General features: G+C 38.7%; 1 protein-coding gene across 5 annotated transcripts; it reads right to left on the reverse strand.

Annotated features, from left to right (window-relative positions):
• Nucleotides 1-716: 716 nt before the first annotated feature.
• Nucleotides 717-20,951, reverse strand: LOC121506901 (inter-alpha-trypsin inhibitor heavy chain H3-like). 5 transcript variants are annotated; one of them, XM_041782920.1, is made up of 26 exons: nucleotides 20,820-20,951; nucleotides 17,885-18,045; nucleotides 17,686-17,790; nucleotides 17,241-17,403; nucleotides 17,029-17,139; nucleotides 16,085-16,213; nucleotides 15,866-15,982; nucleotides 15,508-15,676; nucleotides 15,306-15,416; nucleotides 14,184-14,365; nucleotides 13,899-14,078; nucleotides 13,686-13,807; nucleotides 12,617-12,876; nucleotides 12,404-12,520; nucleotides 12,165-12,281; nucleotides 11,954-12,070; nucleotides 11,748-11,864; nucleotides 11,438-11,554; nucleotides 11,224-11,346; nucleotides 5,742-5,927; nucleotides 4,254-4,419; nucleotides 2,901-3,049; nucleotides 2,643-2,730; nucleotides 2,325-2,449; nucleotides 1,023-1,154; nucleotides 717-912 (listed from the first exon to the last, which is right to left on the reverse strand). In XM_041782920.1, exons 1-24 carry the CDS (start codon nucleotides 20,889-20,891, stop codon nucleotides 2,335-2,337), a joined length of 3,294 nt encoding a protein of 1,097 aa, XP_041638854.1. In that variant the 5' UTR covers nucleotides 20,892-20,951; the 3' UTR covers nucleotides 717-912; nucleotides 1,023-1,154; nucleotides 2,325-2,334. The 5 variants fall into 5 exon arrangements, with proteins under 5 accessions (XP_041638854.1, XP_041638855.1, XP_041638856.1 ...); XM_041782921.1 differs by lacking the exon at nucleotides 12,165-12,281; XM_041782922.1 differs by lacking the exon at nucleotides 11,224-11,346.
• Between the last annotated feature and the right edge of the window lie 88 nt (nucleotides 20,952-21,039).

The raw sequence follows: 21,039 nt of genomic DNA on the forward strand, positions 1-21,039 counted from the left end.
AATATAAAAGAAACTCATTTTTTTCATTTATGTCTACATCATGGTTGCAACAGTGCATGCAACGTTGGAGGGGTTTTTCTCTCAAGGCCTGAAGCACAGATGCTACGTTAAAGACAGTAGGATTTTATTTAAACTGTAATCATTAGTTTATTTAGAAAAAACATCCACAGTAAACAGTTCAGTGCTTGAGTATGTCATCCTACACTGAAAGAAAAAGTTCTCTGAATCTACTTAATTTTAATGTGTACATCGGTCCCACACAATCAAAATTTGTAGATCCGACATCCTTTTCCTCTTTATCCCAACCTAACTATTACTCTTTAGACCAAAATGTTTCAATCAGATTAGACTGTTTAAAAAAAATCATATTGAATCAGCATATTATTTTTAAGTTACTATTTCTCCAATCAGTTGTTTAATAATGTTATTTCATTAAGTCCAGGATGTTTGATTTTCATATGGAACGTCAACTTAATTTTATCATGTTGATAATATGCAAAAGTATTATGTTACTTCAAAGCAACTGTATTATGTCTCTGCTACAAGAGTAAGGAATGTAGATCTAACTTGATAATTAAATTTAGATCTGCCTAAATTTATTATAGGAACTTTTATGTTAAAAAATGTAAAATCACAAATATTAAACAATGATAGTGTGATGATCTGATGATCGTGGTTTTAATGTTGAACCCAGAATGCAGAACCAGACAACGTGAAGCAGTTAAATGGATTTATTATAGGGGAAACAGGCAGTGGAGGGAGGGGGGAATCCAGGGTCCGGGGAGTGAGGAGAATCCAGCGGTGAGAGGGCTCAAGACGTGAGGTGAGGGCGAGAGAGGCTGTGAGTGAATCTGGTGTGAGAGTGCAGCAGCGTGGCAGAGATTGGGCTAGCACTGATGGCTCATGGAGGTGCTGGAAAAGACCGAGGAGAAGGCAGGATTAGTCTCAGGGAAAACACACGTAGTAACAATCACCAGAGAATTACTCAGAGTAACACTTAGGCAGTAAGAGTCGGCCGATACCACTGAGAGAGCGGGACTCATCAAGCCCTGGTGGAGGCAGGGAGCAGAGTTAAGAGCAGGGTGGGGATTGCAGCGATTAATGACAGGTGCACAGGAGCTGGGAGAATCAGTGCAGGTGAGGACGCCCAGTCTCTGTTAAGAGAGAACAGAAACCCCACATAGGAAATGGTCAAACCGCAAGTCAACAAAATAAAATTGAAACTGCAAAACCACGACAGATAGAATAATGTTCATTAACAAAAACAGGCAAAGAGTCAGACAATTTATGGACTTAGCTTTTTTCTGTATTGAGTTTTAAAACTTGGCCAGAAAGACATAATTTACCCAACAGGGTAAGTATTCTCAGTGCAGTTGCTCTGCTTTCAGTGTTGAAGCTCAAAACTGTAAACCCCCCATCAACAGCAGTGAATTTTTAACAAAACAGTAAAGCACTACTACTGTAAGAGTGACTGCTTAACAGAAATACTGCAAGTTTCACATAAGATGCAGTGGATACCAAATACACATTGTCATTTTGCTACAATTATGCTTTTAAAAGCATCTTCAGGACAGATCAATGACTGCAAAGACATTTATAAACCCAATATAAACTTCTCTTCACAGTAGATCAGGTGCATACAGAAACCATAAATTTGTTTCAAACTGTGCATCACTAGAGGCAATAACAAAACAAGTGCAGAAAAATATTTTTATTTCTTACTTTTTCAGTTATTCAGTTTGGAAAGGGAGCTTGTGTGATTCCAGAATGTTCCATGACTTTCGCGGTTAACGAATCCTGATAAAGGGTGTGCCCCTTTATTTACCACAACCCACCACACAGAATTGTCCAATGGCATGTCCTGGCAGTCAGTAAATTGGCTATGTCATTTTCGGTGTTGGCCAAACTTGTTTTATATTGCTTTTCTTTTTTTATTAAATCACTTTCAGTCAACTCAAAACACATACGTAACTTATACATTCTTCTTTAACATGCTACATCTACGTGATTAAACTATGATCACATAAGGAATGTGATTTTATTGTGTTACATAAACTCGTTTAATCTTAGTCAATTCAAAGACCTGCCAATTGCCTTTCTTTCAGTGTATTTGCTTGTTTATCTGTTGAACAAATCCCACCATAAATCCTACCACACAATAACCAAACACCGACCAGTTCTTTAGATTAATATTTATTCATTAAGTTCATATGAGGCAACCAAAGATCTGGGATAAGTTTTATAACTGAAAGTTTCAAAGTATTGTTCCATGGTGAGTCACTGTCCAACGTGTTTTTACATCAACCTTTTCAAAGATTCATCACCTTTCCCGAGTTAAATATGTGGAACGAGGAACCCATAAATGGACCTCTGCAGGGCAAACTCAGAGGTGACGAGCCAGCAGTCCAGCATTGGAGCAGAGGGGATACTGTAGTCAGTGGCAGTGGATCTGCAAATGATAACATAAATGAGCTTATATTTGTCCATCAGAGCTTGACTGTGCACCACAGGGTTGATGTTTCTATGAGCTTTTTAAGACAATAAATCCAGGCAAGACAAAATGGTTCAAAAAAAGCGTATGGCTTGAAGGGTTGAATAACTTTCAAACATGATTTTTCACCATAATATGTAATAAACCATACCTAGCAGCCAGCATTTCGTTGTTTTGGATTTTGAGATTTGCATAGAGAGGGTTTTGCTGCATCACCTCATAAGCTGCTGGATTAAGAGCTGAACACAGAGAGGGACAAATTCAATAAAAATAGAAAAGGTGGTAGTTAAAGAGACGCCACAACTTTTTTCTATTAAGTGAATAACATCTTCCTCAATAACAAGTGCAAAAAAAAATGGTCGATTATTTCGTTTAGCTGATATGGAATCAAGCAAACAAATCCACCCACCTAAAATCCCTGTGAGGTTTCCATCTGTCAGCTGTTGTCTGATAACAGGCCAGAGGAAACGAAGACCGCTTTTCTCATGAATCAAGAGGACGATCCGTGTGTCTCTGCAAACAAAATCTATTTCTTTTGGCCGTCTGATCACTGTCACACTAGAAAAGAAAGCATATTATCTTACATTTATTAAAAGCACTTTGGTCTAAGTATCAGCTGTAAATGCTTATTTACATTGAACAAAACTACTTTGAAAACACAAGTTGTTTTAACAGTCTTTTTTTGCAGCAGTTATGTAATGAAACTACCTTGGACCATTCATACTAATACCAGAACAGGGTGATATTATGTGATCTGTCAATTTACATCAGTGGTAGGCAACTAGTGGCCTGTGGGCTAAAAATTGGCCCACTGCCAATAATACCTGGCCCACTAGGTGACATTGATTAAAAAACAGATTAATATATATATATATATATATATATATATATATATATATATATATATATATATATATGCTATCACAAGAACAACAATTCCACACAAATTTCACAACATTAATTCGAAAGTCATGACAAAATATGATAAAATAAAATAAAGCAGCATCTCCTTGACTTCAGACACACACTGGCTTGAGGTAGGAACTTAACTGGCACATGTGCGCACTGAGAAAAAGGAGAAAAGAAGAAAAATCGCTCTTTGTGTGCCACTGTAACAGACAAAGTGCAAAATCTATTTCATTGAGTAAAACAAATAACAAGCTTGACTCAAAGATCAAATAAATAAATAATAACAGCCTGTAGCAAATTCATTGATTTTAAATAAATAACCTTACTAAATTATGTTTTTGTACAATTATAATGAGATGATAGATGAGAAAAAAAAAGTATCTTTTTAGTAGGAAAGACAGGTTTTGCCTAATGAAGATATATTTTTGGCCCGCCATTGAGTTGGTCATAAAAAAATTTGGCCTGAGGCCAAACTTAGTTGCCGACCCCTGCACTACAATATTGCGATATTTTGCTGTGCGATACTGTATCGATATTTTAAAATGCTGTGTCAGTTTTATTAATGAATAACTTATATATATATATTTAAAATGTGCATGTACACAATTTAAAAAAATGTTACAATGTATCGCAATATATCAGTATTTACTGGCACTCCTGTATCGCAATTACATATTGTATTGCCAGATTCTTGCCAATACACACTCCTAGTGGTAGTGGGGTGTTAAAAAGAGTAAAAATGTACATTTCTAAAAGAAGCCCTGCAAAAACTGCCACACATGAAAGCTTGATTGTGCACACAGAAGGTGTGTTTCCTCACAGTATTATTCCTGTGATAACAATGCAAACTCACCCATCACGAGTAATGATTTCATTCTCCTGAAGATGGATAGCTGTGCCCTGCGGGTCTCGTACAACGATTCTCAAGCCATCAAGCTCAAATTTTGCATTAGTTGTGTAGATGGCAATCCTTCTGAATCCTCCCAGTAATGCATCGAGCTCACCGTTCACTAACAGCCCTAGAGCAAAAGAAACGGTGTTGGAGAAACAGATACTTTCCTTAAAGCTACTATGAGGCGTTTTTAACTGGTTATGAAACAGACCCAGAACTAGAAAAGCACTCGGAGAGTGCAGACCTCCGCCTTTAGCCCTATCTCCCAATAGGGAAGAATCCTTTAAAAAATTCCTGGATCCAGACGGTGATCCAGATCACTCCCAAAATCTAATCAGTTCTTCCTTATGCCATTTCTGATATTTCCTGAAAATTTCATCAAAATCCATCCTTAACTTTTTGAGTTATGTTGCTAACAAACAAACTAACAAACCCTGCCGATCACATATCCTTCTTGGCGGTGGTAATAACACTGATGCCTCTATATGACATACAAGAGCATATAAGTCTTTCAGTGACAAGACTAAAACTATGCTTTATTTGCTAGTGGTGTAAAGCTAATCCTATCTGGACTGGTTAACCGATCTTAATGTCAAAGGTCTGAGTGCATTGGTTCATGGAGCCAGATTGATAAAAATGTAGCATGAATCAGTTTTAACGTTAGGGATCTGAGGCTCTGCTGCTTGTTGCGTGACCTGCGGTGACCTTTTACCTTTAAACAAGTCATGTGACCTTACTATGAAGGAAGGATAACTTTTGAAATGTCTGCATATCTGCACGCTTTGGAGAAAGATGATTCAGTACAACAGCAGCACGTAAATCTCACCAGTTGAGATGGCAGAGCTGAAGTTTAGCTAAGATGCTAATACTAGACATAGCACAAATAGACCTGAACACTTTCATTAGTTTAAACTTGGGGAAGTCTTCAGTTATCATGGTATCAACAGCTAGTTTTATTTCATGGGTTAACAACCGCAACGTATTGAAATGGTTTGATATTAAACAGAGAGGTCTCTTTTATCAATAAACTCAAAGACACTTGGACTATTATTTGTCCATCTTGTTTTCCACTTTTTCATTTTAGTTAAAGCAAAAAGTTATTTGGATTTCACAATTAGTTTGTACTGGATCAAACTGAACTGGATCAGACCAAACCGTCTTGTTGTTTTGTTCTATAGACTGTATAAAGATCAGCTGTAAAGGCTGGGATCCACTGCATTATTATTTGTTTAAATGCATAACCTTTACATAAATTTAGTGAATTAAAAAGGCACAATATACCTGTTTGATTTGTAATAAAGTAAAGGATAAAGACACACAGTTTTCAATAATTTATAACTGACAGAGAAGAAACCGTTGAGGAGAAAGAAAGGCTGAAATATCAAAGTTTCACTGATTACACTGTTTTTTAGGATTAATAATGATGGCACATCCAGAAACATTACTGACCTGCATTGGGATTGTGAAGAAGTTTCAAATTGATGTTTCCAATGACGTTATAACACAGTGGGAGGGCCTGGTTCTCAGTTTTATGTAAAAACTGGGTGACATGAAGAGCTGGATTTGGAACAAGAGGTGGGGGGGTGGCTGGGCGAGCAGGTGCATTTAGGACAGGACTGTCAGGGCGAATAATACCTGAATGGGGGGAAAACAGGAGCTGCTGAGGAACATATAGAGAGTAACACAGCCAAAAGAAACACTCAGTATGGAGAACAAAAAATCTTCCCTTTCTAAAAACAGATTATTTAATATAATGAAAAGATATTCAGGCTTAATTAACTGAGGCAAAATACAGGTACATTTCTGTTTAAAATATCCTTTTTTTCATTATCTTATGTAATATTCTAATTTTCTGAGACACTGAATTTTGAGTTTCCACTTCTGTAAGCCACGTACATCAACATTTCAAGAAAAAAAGGCTTGAAATATTTCACTCTATGTGTAATAAGTCCATATAATATATGGGTTTCACTTTCTGAAATGAGTGACAAAAAATATTGAACTTTTTCATGATATTCTAATTTTTTGAGATGTACCTGTAAATATAGCTATACCTCAAAAACTACTGTAACATGGACTCTCCTCTGGCTGTGACAAATAAAAACAATAATGGGTTTTTTGTTTTGTTTTGTTTTTTTTTCTGGCAGAGGTGCCACTGTCTAATTTGTTTGACATTTTCTCAAAGGATTTAACAAATGAAGTATTATGTTTCACATTGATGAAATGTTAGAGGCAGTACTCTCAGGATACTACTGCCTGTTTATCTCAAGCAACCCCCCCCCCCCCCAATGTAACTGGCAAGAACATCTCAGTTATGATACCCCCGTGCTCTCAACGAGTGGGAGCACAGTTTTATTTTAAGATATTAATTTATGTGTTGACAAAGATAAATGGTATGGTGTTTCACCCAGTGTTAATTCTGGCAGCTGTTGTTCATTTTAGTATTAGTCTGTAGCTTGAAAATCAGTTTACTTTTAGTCACTTTTTTTGTAATTTTCACTCTTTAGAGTTTTAGTTTTGCTTTAGTTGACAAAGAACCAAAAACATTTAAGTCCAGTTGTAGTCAATATAAAGTCCTTACATTTTAGTCTTTACTTTTTTGTCATAACATGTACTCTCTTTGAATAATTTTATGCAGCCACATAGTTAATTTGATAGAAATACCAATACCAATTATTTATTGCTCATAAACTGATAACTGGTATTTGAAACTAATATGCATTCACAGAAAAAATTCAAATCTTCTACTGAAAATTCTGAATTTCAATTGGGATATGGGCAATTCTACCCAACTGGTTTAAATTGCAGTCCTCTACTAAAAAACACTTTTAGAAAGCAATTAGACATCCACCCCCTTGATGTTCATTAATATCATGCTATGATCTGTTCAATACAAATACATTAGTTCAGACAGCATTAAAATAAATATATAAAATTCTCTTTTTATGTGATTTTTAACTGGGAAGTGGCTGTCCCATACATTAACGCCTACATTTCAGTGAATAAATATTATATAATTTTTTTTTTTCAAATGGGTTTATTTATATATCCTTTTTAAATTTTCAAGGTAAGTTGAACTGTTCAAATTGATTTTGTGGTTTTTAGAAAATATGAGTTTTAAAAAACTGTCCCATGTTTTCATGTCACTACCAAAACAAGATGAGTTAGGGTCCATAGGGGACGCCTGTTTTCAGCTACAAGCACCAAAATTTTACCAACAATAAAGACAGACTTCCTCTCTCTAAAAGCCACTTGGTAAATACAGAAGTAGTGCTGTTTTTAAGTTATTGTGTTGCAAAGTCTGACAAATCAAATGTATTTTTTAAGACTGTCACTACCGAACACATTTCTGCAACAAAATAAATGTTTAGCTTTTTTGATAGATAGCTATTTTGCTGCTAGCCATTTTAGCCTAGTATTGCTGAGTTTTGACAAGAATCAGCAAAAATTGTCACTACCGAAACGGTCATTACCGAAACATAGAGTAAAGTTACAGCTGATTGTTTCAGAAATGACAAATGTATTGATTTGATGTCAATTACTTTTAGACCAAAGAATTACATTTTTTCAAACATATAGATAATTCTTATTTCTATTTTTTATGGAATTTTCCAGGGAGAGATAAAACATAAAATTCCTTGAAAAAAAAAGAAAAAGTGGGGCAGAGTGATTGAGGGAGTACAGGGAACGACAGAGGAATGACTCAGTGAAATACCAAGCATTCTACTCACATTAAGTGAGCTATGGTGTTCAGGGTCCTGTGCTTCTCACTCTTTAAATGCTTCCTAGAGGTGACATTATGAGAAACCATGCCATAGATTTTCTTTGTTATTCTGATGATACCCAATTGTATGTATCCATAAAGCCAGGTGATAACTTGCAGGTCACATATTTTCCCCCTTTAAGACAAGTTTAGTTTGGTCTCAGAAGTCCCCAAAACATGTCTGTGAAGTTGGTTGCTGAAAATCCCACTCCAGTATTGGATTTTTGCCTGTCTAAAAACTCCTGTTTCAGCCCTGCTCAGAACAAGCTGTTTCTGTCTGTGGCTTTAAATGTGACTGAGCCATCTGACTCTGACCCTGACTACGCCCATTTCTGGAAATGGATGTGGCTTAATGGATGTGGCTTAATGAATGTGGCTCTCAGGAGAGGAGGGCGGAACTTTCTTCCAGGCGGGGAGGGCCAACCTAACCTTAGGGTGGTACTAACTCCCCACAAGACTTCATGAGGCGAAAATCTGAGAATGACTTGTTTCAGCACACATTTCCTTAAAGCCGGAGAAAGAAATGGGGGGGCAGGGGGCGGGTGTTCTTATTCTTGGGTGGATTGTAGACAGGCAAGGGGCACAATTTTTGTTACAAAAGACTGAAAAAGTGTGTGTGAATATGTGAATGTAAATGTCTTAGACAAATCTAGGAGTTCCATTTACAGTCAAACAGCACAACAACCATAACACAGCATGTGGAACATCACCATGATGCAAAACTAAAGACACCAAAACATCTTAATGGCATACGTAATAATATGCAGTAACTGCTTTCATTCTGTGTTAATACATCACCTCATGGTTAATCATGTGGAATTTTCTCACCTTCTTTCTGCACAAATTTTTTTTGAAAAAAAAAAAACAAAAAACAAAATAAAACAAAACAAAACAAAACAAAAAACGTTTGAACAAGGGCTGTCAATAGATTAAAATTTTTAATCACGATTAATCTCACAATTTCCATAGTTAACTCGCGATTAATCGTAAATTGATCACACTTTTTTGTCTGTTCTAAATGCCCCTTACAGGACTATTTCTCAAGATTTAAATACCCTTATCAACATGAGTGGACAACAATACTTTTTTTATGCAAATCTTTGTTCATGTCAACAACCCAAAAAACACAACAATGTCCAGAAAATTTTCTAGTCTAATCTAAAAGATACTGAATGCTCTAAAAATCTTCTGAGGGCATAACATGGTAAACTCAAGCCCACCAAGCCACAATAGATGAAGATACTGACCTTAATGTAACATTACTGAATAATACCACAGACTTGTAGAAGTTAACTCCTCTGTTCTCAGCAGCTTAACACAGAATAACAGATCTAATCATCACATATTGACATAAAGAGCATGGTCAGTGAAGTTCAAATCACTTAAAGATCATTCCTGGATCCTTCACACTAAAGCAGAGAATTTTGGTCTCACATGGGGGAAATAAAGACTCACAATCATCCCTCAACAGGATGATACAAAAAGACTAAATACAGTCAGAGAATTACACTACAGATTACTGAAGCATTTTTTTTTCATAAATAAAGGGGACCCACAGTTTAATAATGCCTTTTAGCTTATATTATGATACTCTACAGAGCTTCTTCACTCTCAGGCTTACCTGTAACCTCTGCACCCTGTTACACACCAGCCTCTGCTGCTCTGTCTCCTCCTCCTCCTCAAGATGCAGCTGTAGGCCTATATTCACCAGCGTTAGACCCTCCTATAGGGACTGCAGTCTTTGACACCTTTGCAGCATCTTGATCGTTTTTTTTAATATAAATTTGGCATTTATTTGAGAGGCATCTGGCTGCAGCCCTCAGGCAAACCTCTACGCTGGGGCATTCGGTTGGAGACCTCTACGCTGGGGCAAAACGTCACCGCTGGGGCATGACATATATTGCCCGAGCCGGCGGATCTCTGCTGGGGTGTGATGTATATTGCCCGAGCCAGCGTACCCTTACGCAGGGGCATGACGTATATTACCCACGACGAAATTTCAGCTCTATCCGCTTGCCGACAGGCTGACCTTAAACCTAACCAGTCGGATATAAACGCCTAAACCGAACCAGTCGGGGTTTGATAGCGTATGGGTCGGCGATTGCTACTGCACGGGGTCGGCGTCTGCACGGTACAGCGTAGGGGTTGGGGTGTGTTGCTGCACGCCCAAATATAGCCCCAGCTTCGCCCCAGCATACTGGGCTATGCTAATGTGTCATAAGCACAGCGTTGTAGTCATGCTAACAACAGCTAGGTCATGCTAACAACAGCTAACACGCTGCACACCCAAGCGTAGGCTTGGGCAATGACATCATGCCCCAGCGAAGAGGTTTCGCCCCAGCAGAGAGGTTTCGCCCCAGCATAGAGGTTTCGCCCCAGCATAGAGGTCTCCAACCGAACGCCCCAGCGTAGAGGTTTGCTCAAGGGCTGCAGCCAGACCCTCTTGGTTTATTTACTGTTCCAGTCGATCGTTTCAGTAAGTTTCGTTTTGTCCGAATACTTCCACTTTCAAGCAGGAGCTGAGTTGGCATGGGAACAGGAGTAAACGGACATTTATGAGACGTGATCAGACCAGTCAACGGTCAATATAAAGGGTCAGCACAGCTGTAGTGCCGGGTCATAGCAGATATAAATATATGAATATATCATACAGGCCCAAAAGTGTGTCGACCCACTAGGAAATGCCCGGTATGCCAGATAGTGAGTCCATCACTGCTTGCAGTTGTCTGAGCGTAAACAATCCAGCATGGTGAGGGGGGCGGCTCTCTGCTTTAGCGGTGTGCTCGGCTAGCGAGTGGTACGGGGTGTTTACGACCCTACTAGTACAAACTCCTGATAACTCAGTTCATGTCCACAGTAAGAGAAAATAACTTTAGCCTTATCTGGCATGATATGAAAGCTGAACCTGTCATTCAAAAGTCTCTGTCCTTTATCCATTTCTGCTCGCTTGTACCGCATCACGACGGCGTCACTTCCTGATGTGGCAAACTACAGGGTGGGTCGAGGATCACACAGAACGCACATGCGTTAATCGTGCGACAAAAAAATAGTGGCGTTAAAAGTAATTTGAGTTAACGCGATTTTAACGGGTTAACTTTGACAGCCCTAGTTTGAACACTCATGTTTTTCTACTGTGTTTGCTCTTTTGGTTATATTTATGTTACTTACCAGGAAAACTTACACCCCCTCCAAAACCTCTACCTAAAAAGGTACTTGAAGAACCTGCCCCTGCTGGCAAACCCCCGGTTATGGGATACTGTGAATAGGTGTGTGTGCCCTGTGGGGTATGACCTGGGAGACATATTTTGGGGAAAAAAAAATTTTTTGAACACGAATGTTTAACTGTTGTGTTTGCTTTTTTGTTTATATTTGTGTTACTTACCAAAAGATCTGGTATTGCCTCCACCAAATCCACCTCCACTTGCAGCTGCTCCCCCTGTTGGTAAACCCTGGCCTACAGGATACTGTGAATAGGTGTGTGTGCCCTGTGGGGTATGACCTAGGACAGAGAATTTAAAAAAACAAAAAAAAAAAAAAAACTTTTTTTGGACACTGATTTTTTCTATTGTGTTTGCTCTTTTTTCATATTTGTGACCTAAGAGACATATTTTGTGGAAAAAAAAAAAAAAAAGTTTTGAACACTAATGTTTTTCTGTTGTGTTTGCTGTTTTGTTTATATTTGTGTTACTTACCAAAAGATCTGGTATTGCCTCCACCAAATCCACCTCCTGCAGCACCTGCCTCAGCCATCAAAACGCCCTGGGCTACGGGGTACTGTGAATAGGGGTGTGTGGCCTGGTGGGTTTGACCTTAGGAAGTAAAAAAAAAAAAAAAAAAAAATTGGACACTAATGTTTTGCTATTGTAGTTGCGGTTGTGTTTATATTTGTGTTACTTACCAAAAGACCTGGTATTGCCTCCACCAAGTCCACCTACACTTGCAGCTAATCCCCCTGTTGGTAAACCCTGGCCTACAGGGTACTGTGAATAGGTGTGTGTGCCCTGTGGGGTATGACCTAAGAGACATATTTTGTGGAAAAAAAAAAAAAGTTTTGAACACTAATGTTTTTCTGTTGTGTTTGCTGTTTTGTTTATATTCGTGTTACTTACCAAAAGATCTGGTATTGCCTCCACCAAATCCACCTCCACTTGCAGCTGCTCCCCCTGTTGGTAAACCCTGGCCTACAGGGTACTGTGAATAGGTGTGTGTGCCCTGTGGGGTATGACCTAGGAGAGAGAATTTAAAAACAAAAAAAAACAAAAAAAAAAAGAAAAGAAAAAAAAAACCTTTTTTTGGACACTGATTTTTTCTATTGTGTTTGCTCTTTTTTCATATTTGTGTTTCTCACCAGGAAAACTTAAACCCCCTCCAAAACCTCCACCTAAAAAGGCACTTGAAGAATCTGCCCCAGCTGGTAAAGCTATGGGATACTGTAAGTAGGTGTGTGTGCCCTGTTGGGTATGGCCTAGGAGAGAAATTTTGAGAAATAAAAAATCCTTCAAACGGACAGTTCATTTTTTTCTGTTGTATTTTTTGTTTTGTTCATATTTGTGCTACTCACCCAAAAACCTGGAATGGACTCCACCTGATCCACCTAATGCACCACTTGCCACTGACAAACCCCCAGCTATGGTATACTGTGAATGGGTGCGTGGATCTTGTGGGGTTTCGCCTTCCTTGGGTTTATGAAGCACATCTGCATTCCCCCCTGGAGGCTTGGTGACCACCATGGATGTCAGTGGGGTCACAAAGCTGTACTTCAGTGACAGCTCCAAGGCCTCTTTCTTAGCGTTCTCCTTCTCAGGACCAGAGAGTTGCAGTCTGGGACACAAGTTGTGTGTATGTCATGAATGAAGAAAAAGAAGAAGAAAGACAGTAAAGGTATCCAGGTACTGGCATCATTTTATGAAATATGACACTTAAATTTCTTTTCAAATTTGATAAACAGTACATTTCTCTTGCAACCTAAATAAAAAAGGGGCAAATACTAAGCCCTATTTTGCTTTGGGTTTTACTTTTGTGTGGTTAAATGTGTCATTGTGTATTTTTGTTTACATTTTGCTGTAAAAGCTGCACTAATAACAGTGACTTTGGGTTCTATGTCTAATATCCAAGCTGTTTTGAAGAATTTAATTGACTAGATGTCTATACATAACATAATATTATGTTAAAAATGACCTTAGATTATAGGAGTAGAATAATTGACGCTGGGAAGATGGTCACAAGTCACTGATGTGCTGACTTAGTTAGCTTAGGGTTAGCTTTAACTTCTCCAACCCTAAACCATGTTTGTCTTCTGTCAGTAACTAGAAAGTATACACTGAATATTGATCTTACCAGATATGACTTCAAGTGCTGTGAATCAAAAGACTGGCGGCAGAGATAGCTCAGATATTAGTCTGTGACTCTCTCTCTGAGAAGTTATTTGACAGCAGCTGTACTTTGTGGTATAAGCTATTAGCAGAAATAAAACCCTAGGCGATCTTAAAGTTTTCAACAAGGCAAAACTAACTTTGAACAATTGCATGTGTTAAAGTAGATGTTGCAGAGCAATGTCTTTATTCCCTCTATTTGTATTTATCCCTTGTTATTTTAATCAACAGTATGCATTAAATCTTCATCACACTCACTCTTTCTCTAGAAGCTGTTTGACTGTGAGGTAGGCCCAGACCCTCTGGATGTTACTGTCAGACACTGTCCCAGTCGACTCCACTGTAGTATTTGTTTCCGTGAACACCACCCTTGTCCTCCTCTGTCATTGTCCAAAAGAATTCAGATGTGAGTGTCTCTGAAATGTTTAGATAGCTCAAATTTACAGCTGGTTGGAGGGGGTAAGTGCTTACTGAAATGGCAATAACTTGTGGAGTGAAGGTTTCAATGTTGTTGTCAGTGATTTGACCCGCCACAACAATCTCAGAGCCATTATAGTACTGGCTGAAGTTAGTCTGGGTCACATTAACCCCACCCTCATAAATCATGGTCACATCTGTCAGCAAAGGAGTGGCCACCTCTTCATAGAAACCCTGTTGAAATCCAGTTTGGACTCAGCATCAATGTTGAGTTTTTCCACAGTGACTACAGTATTTTATCAGTCTTTACAATAGAGTTACAGTAGTGATTGGAAGTACCTTCAGCTGTAAATCAGCATCAGACTCTTCATAAATCCTCCGTGCCACACCATTGTTCTGCAGTGACATCTTTTCAAGGAACTCAAAGTTGACATCAAAGCCGAAACCGAGACAGTAGAGAGGGAATTTACCATTGATGGCCTCTCTTACATTTGACTGAATTACTTCCAGATTTGTCACACCTGCAGACAGAAGACCAAGGTTAAGTTTAATCAAAGATTGAAAATGAACTAAAATTCCAACCTGACATGCCAGATAGGCTGTTTCATACATCCATTGTATGGAATCTATTTTACATTAATCAGGGAAACCTCCCATACCAAATATTTGGGAAGGGCAGGACTTTACAAACGGTGGAGTTCGTTGGTGGATAAAACTCATGCCAAGGCTGGTTGGGAACAGAGCAAAACATCTTCCCTACCAAGAGAAGTTTCCAGTGTGGTTCTTTGCTCCTCTTCAGTAAGGTAGATCTGATAAAACTGCTGCTATCCTATAGCTACAACTGAGCTAATCACTCCACCAGTTGCTACTGTATTTACAATCTTACAGTACATCCAAACCCCGCTTGTAACTATTGCAAAATCATGCCGAAACAGGGCAGCAGATGAGCAAAACATCTTTTCCTTCATGTAAAGCTGTCAATGGAAACATCCATGCTCATATTATCATAAAGAAATGTGGTCCAATTAGGATAAAACTGCCGCTATACTATAGCTACATCAAAGCCAATCACACACAAGTGGCAGCCATTCCTACCAGCTTCCAGTAGAACTAAATCCTGGTGGTAGCTACCACCTTGTTCTCTTCAAATGACGCTGATTGGTCAGGTCTGTTCTCAGACCTGGTACAATCCTTTCAGATAGGGGCTTTGCAAGATGGATCTTTCTGATAACAGACATGAAATCCCGCTTCATCTGCTTTGGAAAGCTACTAAAAATACCTTTAGCATGAAAATCAAACAACTATTCTGTGATGAATTTAGGGTAAGTTGCAGTATGAAGTAGACTTTTGTGATTAGCTTATTGTGAATGCTTATATTGCAACAATGATAAAGCTCAGATTTATCCATTGTACAGTCCTTGAGTGTACAGATATCCGAGTGGTTGTGTATGTAATTGTAACCTGAGGTTGGGTCTCCATCTGTGAGCAGAATGAGGATAGATGCTGAGCCTTCTCTTGGATTTCTGTTTAGCATAGATGTTCCTTCCAAAACAGCTTGGTTAATGTCAGTAGCTGAAAACAAACAATCAAAATTAAAATAAAATAATATAAGCATCTTGCTGTCAAATGTATGTCTCTAAATAAAGGATTATAAAAGGCTCACCTCCACTGGATTGAATGTTCTGTGCAAAAGTTTTGGCACTAGCCACATTTTGTTCATTAGCTTGAACAAGTTCTCGTTTCCAGTGAAAAATGCTGCCATCAAAAGTGATCAGACCAAAGAAGTCATCTTCTGCCAGGTCATTCAAGATATGAATCAGTGCGATCCGGGTCTGGTGAAAAACATTACTCACACATATGAACTTTTGATTATCATGCATTACATTATAATTTATAAAACTTAGTTAAAGTGTATTTCTTAATCTTCAGTCATAGACATTAAATGCCTCACATTTAAACTAAAAAGCCTTTACTTTTGCTATTGCATTTTGTCACAAACTCAGACTCTCATAAAACTGTACCTGTTGTATTTTCCTCCCGCGCATTGAGCCACTCTGATCAATGACAAAGATCACATTTTTTGGTATTCGGGCAAGATTAGATGGAGCAAAGTGATGAACAAAGTACCCCGATGATTTCTAGTGGAAGTAAGAGCAGAGGTTGATTGGTTAGAAAATAACATTATGGTCACAAACTGCAATGCTACTGTTGCTAATAGATTTGTTAAAGGTGAGATTTACCTTGATGTCTCCAAATGAGGCGTCCCTGTTGACGTCATAAACAATGACCAGATCTCCATTCATACCTTGCTCTCCACAGCTGTCACATGATTTCTGTTGATCCTCTGTTGGGTAGAAATACAGCCACGCCTGGAAACAGGGAAGTTAAGGTTTTATACGCCTTTGACAGCACGCTTTGTCTTATGCTTTGTCCAAATGTAGTTTGGCAGCTATTTAAAGATATAGCAAATAATCTCATAGACACCTGGTGGACTACATCAGATGAGACGATCTAGAAAGAAAAGGGCCAGACTCAGCAGCAGTTGTTAATAATTGGCACTGGCCCTCCAAACATTTAGATGAAAAAGTCTAATTGAAGCATTTAATCATCAACTAGATAATGTACATGAGGTGCCAGTCCGTCAGCATCTGTCAGAATTCTAAGAATTCATTAGAATGGATTTTAAAAAAATACTAGATCACTTCTCAGTAAGTACAAACAGTATCATCTGGTTGAAGGCACTGGGAAGTGTACGTTAGTGCTGATTCCTGACATTGGGACTCTCGATAGTTTTCCTCAAAGTCACAGCTCTTTGCACCATGAACACTCACTTTCAATGGCAGAAAATTTGTATTGCTCAAATGGCTTTCCTCTGATGTAATGGGCAAACCAATGTCACTTGTTTTTTCATTTAAGTTAATTTACAGTTGCAATTGGTGTAAAAATAGCCTGAAACTAGAGAAAGAATGTAGAGAAGCTCATAGAATTTTGTCATTGTCTTAAAAAGTGTTTTACACCCCTGTCCATCAGTCACAAATAACCTCTTCCCCTCACCACCTCCTTTGAAGAATAAGGCCACAGTTGCAATGAGCCAGAATGAATGTTAATAACATCATGGAGCCATTACGCTTTGTTGAATTGTAGAATTTTGGTTTGAGAGAGATGGTTATCTTTCTATTAATACCTGTTTGTCTGCAAGTGTTTTGGTGATGGCATTAGCCATGGCATTGGTGCTCAGTCCTCCTTTCACCTCCAAGAAATTGATCCCAGCATCCTCGTTTATGTGCACATCCACCTAGTAATGAGAATCAAAACAGATAAGGGTATGATGTCACTCCAGTCATGTTGCCCTGGCTCATCAATCAGTAAATAAATGAATGAACAAGATATTCATACCTTGAAGTCTTTTACAGGCTGCATGGGTCGAGCGTGGATTTGCAGCTCATACTTGCCCAATTTGCGTTTCAGTAGTTCCTCATACGTAAGTTCAAAGGTGACTTTTTTGTGAGCTGCTACATTTACTGAGGTCTTGAATTCCTCAAGAGTCCTTCCAACAGAGCTTCAACAGAGAAGATGATGATGGCATTAAAGGAGAGGTTCCCAGCGCCTACAACTCCTTAATATGACACAATGCATACTGACAACCCCATCAGAGGTCAAGCCCTTCAGATCATTTTAAATCATTTTTGTCCATTTTTTAAACAAAAATTTCAGGAAAGTCTGAAAAAGTCAACTTTTTTGGCTACAAAAAATGTCTTTGTTTTTTCCTACCTCACCAAAAAGGACACCCAAAAATCATTGTAGAAATCCCCTGGCAGGATCTCATCTACTGATCATGTACCTGACAATCCCTGCACTCTGACCTCGGGACACAGCATCAGTGTACTGCTGCTTAGCTGCTTCCTTAGCTTTCACAACTCCATCGTATGGCTGCCCATCAATAAACCTGAGGAACAATCACAACCTTTTGTTGGTACAAATGATTCATTTTTTATTCATGTCAACTGTTAATATTGATGAGTCATGAATGCTTTACGAACATTCTGAATTTACTGATGAAGGCATTCTTGGGAATCCGGACTTGAAACTCTACTTCCTTTGACTCGTTCATTCGATTGGCCACGCGGCTTGTGATGACAGTGGTTGCATAACGACTGCTTACTGTTGAGTTGATGTGAAAGCTGTAGATGTCCCAGTCATCCTGTGCAAAAACGAGAAACCCATTTCACTATCAGTAAATGACTGTTGATCCCTCTGACAGAGGAAAAACTAGCCAAAGGTCTGATGATGATGATGAAAACAAAGGTGGGTAGCATCAGAGAATGTCATTGGTTTACGTAGAAAAACACCCCATCCTGGATTCTTTTTTATCTGCTCACTTGATGCTAGTTTTTCCTGTTATCCCTTACACCGAAATTAATGATTAACATTATGGGGACCAACTTTGTCCCTAAAAGGGGGCATAGTCCCAGCAGTGTCACTGTGTAAACGAGTGAGTGACGTTTTGGGCTCATTTTTTCCCTCTAATCTTTAAAATTTAGAAATCACATTTTTTTCATTGTGTTATGTAAAATCTGAGTTGCTTTGACACCCATGAGATATATGAAATTTTCACTGGGTTTTGAATTTAATCATTTATATTTGTAATTTAATTATCCAAATAATTAAACTGTCCCTGTCATGCAGTGTGTTATTAATATCTTTGTGTATAAAATGTTAATACTGTAGATTTTTCTTATTTGACTCATTTTGTCAAAATTATTTACCATTACTTTCTTTAGATACATCATTTCACTTTTGCTTTTATTTCATCATCATCAAAAAAAGTCAGACATGGTCCTCAATTAAACCATACATTTTAGATTATTATTGAGAAGGACAGTTAAGTATCCCCTGTCGTGTCCTGCTCTGTGCGTTAGGTTATGTTTTCATTTTTTACTATTTAAGTATTTACTTCCTGTTTAATTTTTGTGTTACTCACATTTCCTCTCGTTTCAGATCCTCCCCTTCCTGCCCTCATGTATCTCCCTGCTTGTGTGATTGCCTGCCACACCTTGATTGTTTTCAGCTGCGTCTCATTGTCTTCCCCTCCTGAGTATTTAGTCAGTGTTCTCCCTCCCTTCCTTGCCAGTTCGTCTTTGTTCCTTGTGTCAAGCGTTCCAGCCCTAGTGTATGATTCTCAGTTTTGACCCAAGCGCCTCACCCTGTGGATTTGTTTGTCTTCTTCAGTAAAGACTTTGAACTCTGACCCTGTTTTTGAGTTGTGCTTGTGAGTCCTATCACCTGTGGCTTTTGAGGTGAGCTCTCTACATGAAATAATCAGATGTCTGTGTAGGCTCTCGTTTATCCAGGTCATAGTTATCCAATTCTTCATCAAAAGGCAACCTCAAGCGAGCCCAGCAGCATTTTGATGAAGAATTGAATGAAACAATCAAATATGTCTGGTTCGGATGAAGGGTATTACCTGGATAGAGCATCCACGAAGAGGGGGAACTTATCAAAATAAATCCCGACCACAATTAACCGCTGCATTTCCACACCCATTCACAGGCTGCCTCAGGCATCAGGAATTTGACTCTGTACAAGTAACAGCAGCTGAAAATTCTGTTTGATTTGCACCTTTATGTGTTCACAAACATCTTTTCAGCATTATTCAAATATTTTCAGGAGTGTAGTGCATGTGTAAAAGGGGCTTAAGAAAGGAGTCGACATGTGTGTTTTCATGCCATGATTGACAAATAATAGATTAAAAAAGACAAATATGAATAAAACCTCATGCTAAGTTATAAGATACAAAAATGATTTGCCTGGCATAATTGAATATTGATTTTCTTTTACAAAATACAGTTGATTTCTTTACGACCACAGTCGTTATGTGTTTCGTTAATGTTGTTTTATTATTTGCTCCAAGTTGGATGTGCCTGTAACTTTGCAAAGTAGATGGATACCCCTGTTTCCTTGTTTCTCACTGGCAAATCTTTTTTGCAAAGCTCCCATCTGAACCGTTTGGGTCGAATTAGAAAGTGACAGGACCAATCAGCGTCGAGGGGCAGTACTTTCAGGCGTGGCGGACTCGTAATGTATGCAAGCAGCAGCAAGAGGCTGGTGCAATTATGGCAGAAGAGATTAGCGTGGATGCTGCTAAAGTGCCAGTTTTATCAGAACTTGACATTTCTTCGTTAGAAGAACAAAGAACAGCAGTGAGTTGTTTTCTTTTCAAAAACGACAAAAGTTGTGTACTGACTTGTCTATAGTCTCCTTGGTCCATTTTATTCATTTGTAGCTGTGCAAGTGCACCTCGGTCGTGGCTACATCACGTGTTTTGTTGCTCTGATTGGCCCGTAAAGATCTGACAGAATGTTCATCCAACCACACTCCGAGTTTTTTTTTTTAAAAAGGCTCTGCCTTTTCCCAAATGCTTAGTATTGATGATAATGAGTCACTCGTCAAAGTGAGATACAATGTTTGCGTTTCCGGCTGACGCTCAGTTACGAAGAGTCAGTGGTTAAATTCTTCATCTTTGATAAAAATCTTTGCAACTTGTTTAGACAAAATAAGACAAATGAAAGCATGCAGTCAGTATCAGCCTCTCTGGTGATGATGCGGCTGAGCTGGTGTGGACTGTGCTGTGCGTCTTTTTTTACCTTTGGAAACTTGGAACCAAAAAGAGGGTGTGTCATGTCACCCACCCAAACACACTGAAAACACTAACACACACGAAAACACATGGAGTTTTGTTGTTGACAGGGAATTTAAAGGCCATCTTTCAAGAATTCCCTTTAGCATCAATGTAGCCAACCATATTTCAAAGCTTGAAAACCTTTTAGTGCTAGTATTTAACAGAGACAAAGTTAAGACAAATGCTGCATATCCCCCAAAAAGTCACACCAAAGCTTCAGATTTGAATTAATTTACCAGGTTAAGTTCCTTGACCCTGCTTCTTTGCAGCTCTTAAACAGTATGCAAGTTTCTTACCTTGTTTGCATGCGTGGCAACCAAAGCTGACAGCAGCCCAAATAGGACTAGTTGCACCACAGCTTGTACCATGATGCCTTTGACCAGAGTGCAAGCCAGTCAGCTGGAGTTCTCTTCTAAACTCAGACAGACGAGGACAGCGTGTGCAAATAAGATTTTTAACAGGCCAATCTCTTTTTTGCCTCTCTCTCTCATTTGTACACAGAAGACAAACTCACCC

The sequence above is a fragment of the Cheilinus undulatus genome, linkage group 3 (genome assembly GCF_018320785.1).
Source record: "Cheilinus undulatus linkage group 3, ASM1832078v1, whole genome shotgun sequence".
Lineage (NCBI taxonomy): Eukaryota > Metazoa > Chordata > Actinopteri > Labriformes > Labridae > Cheilinus > Cheilinus undulatus.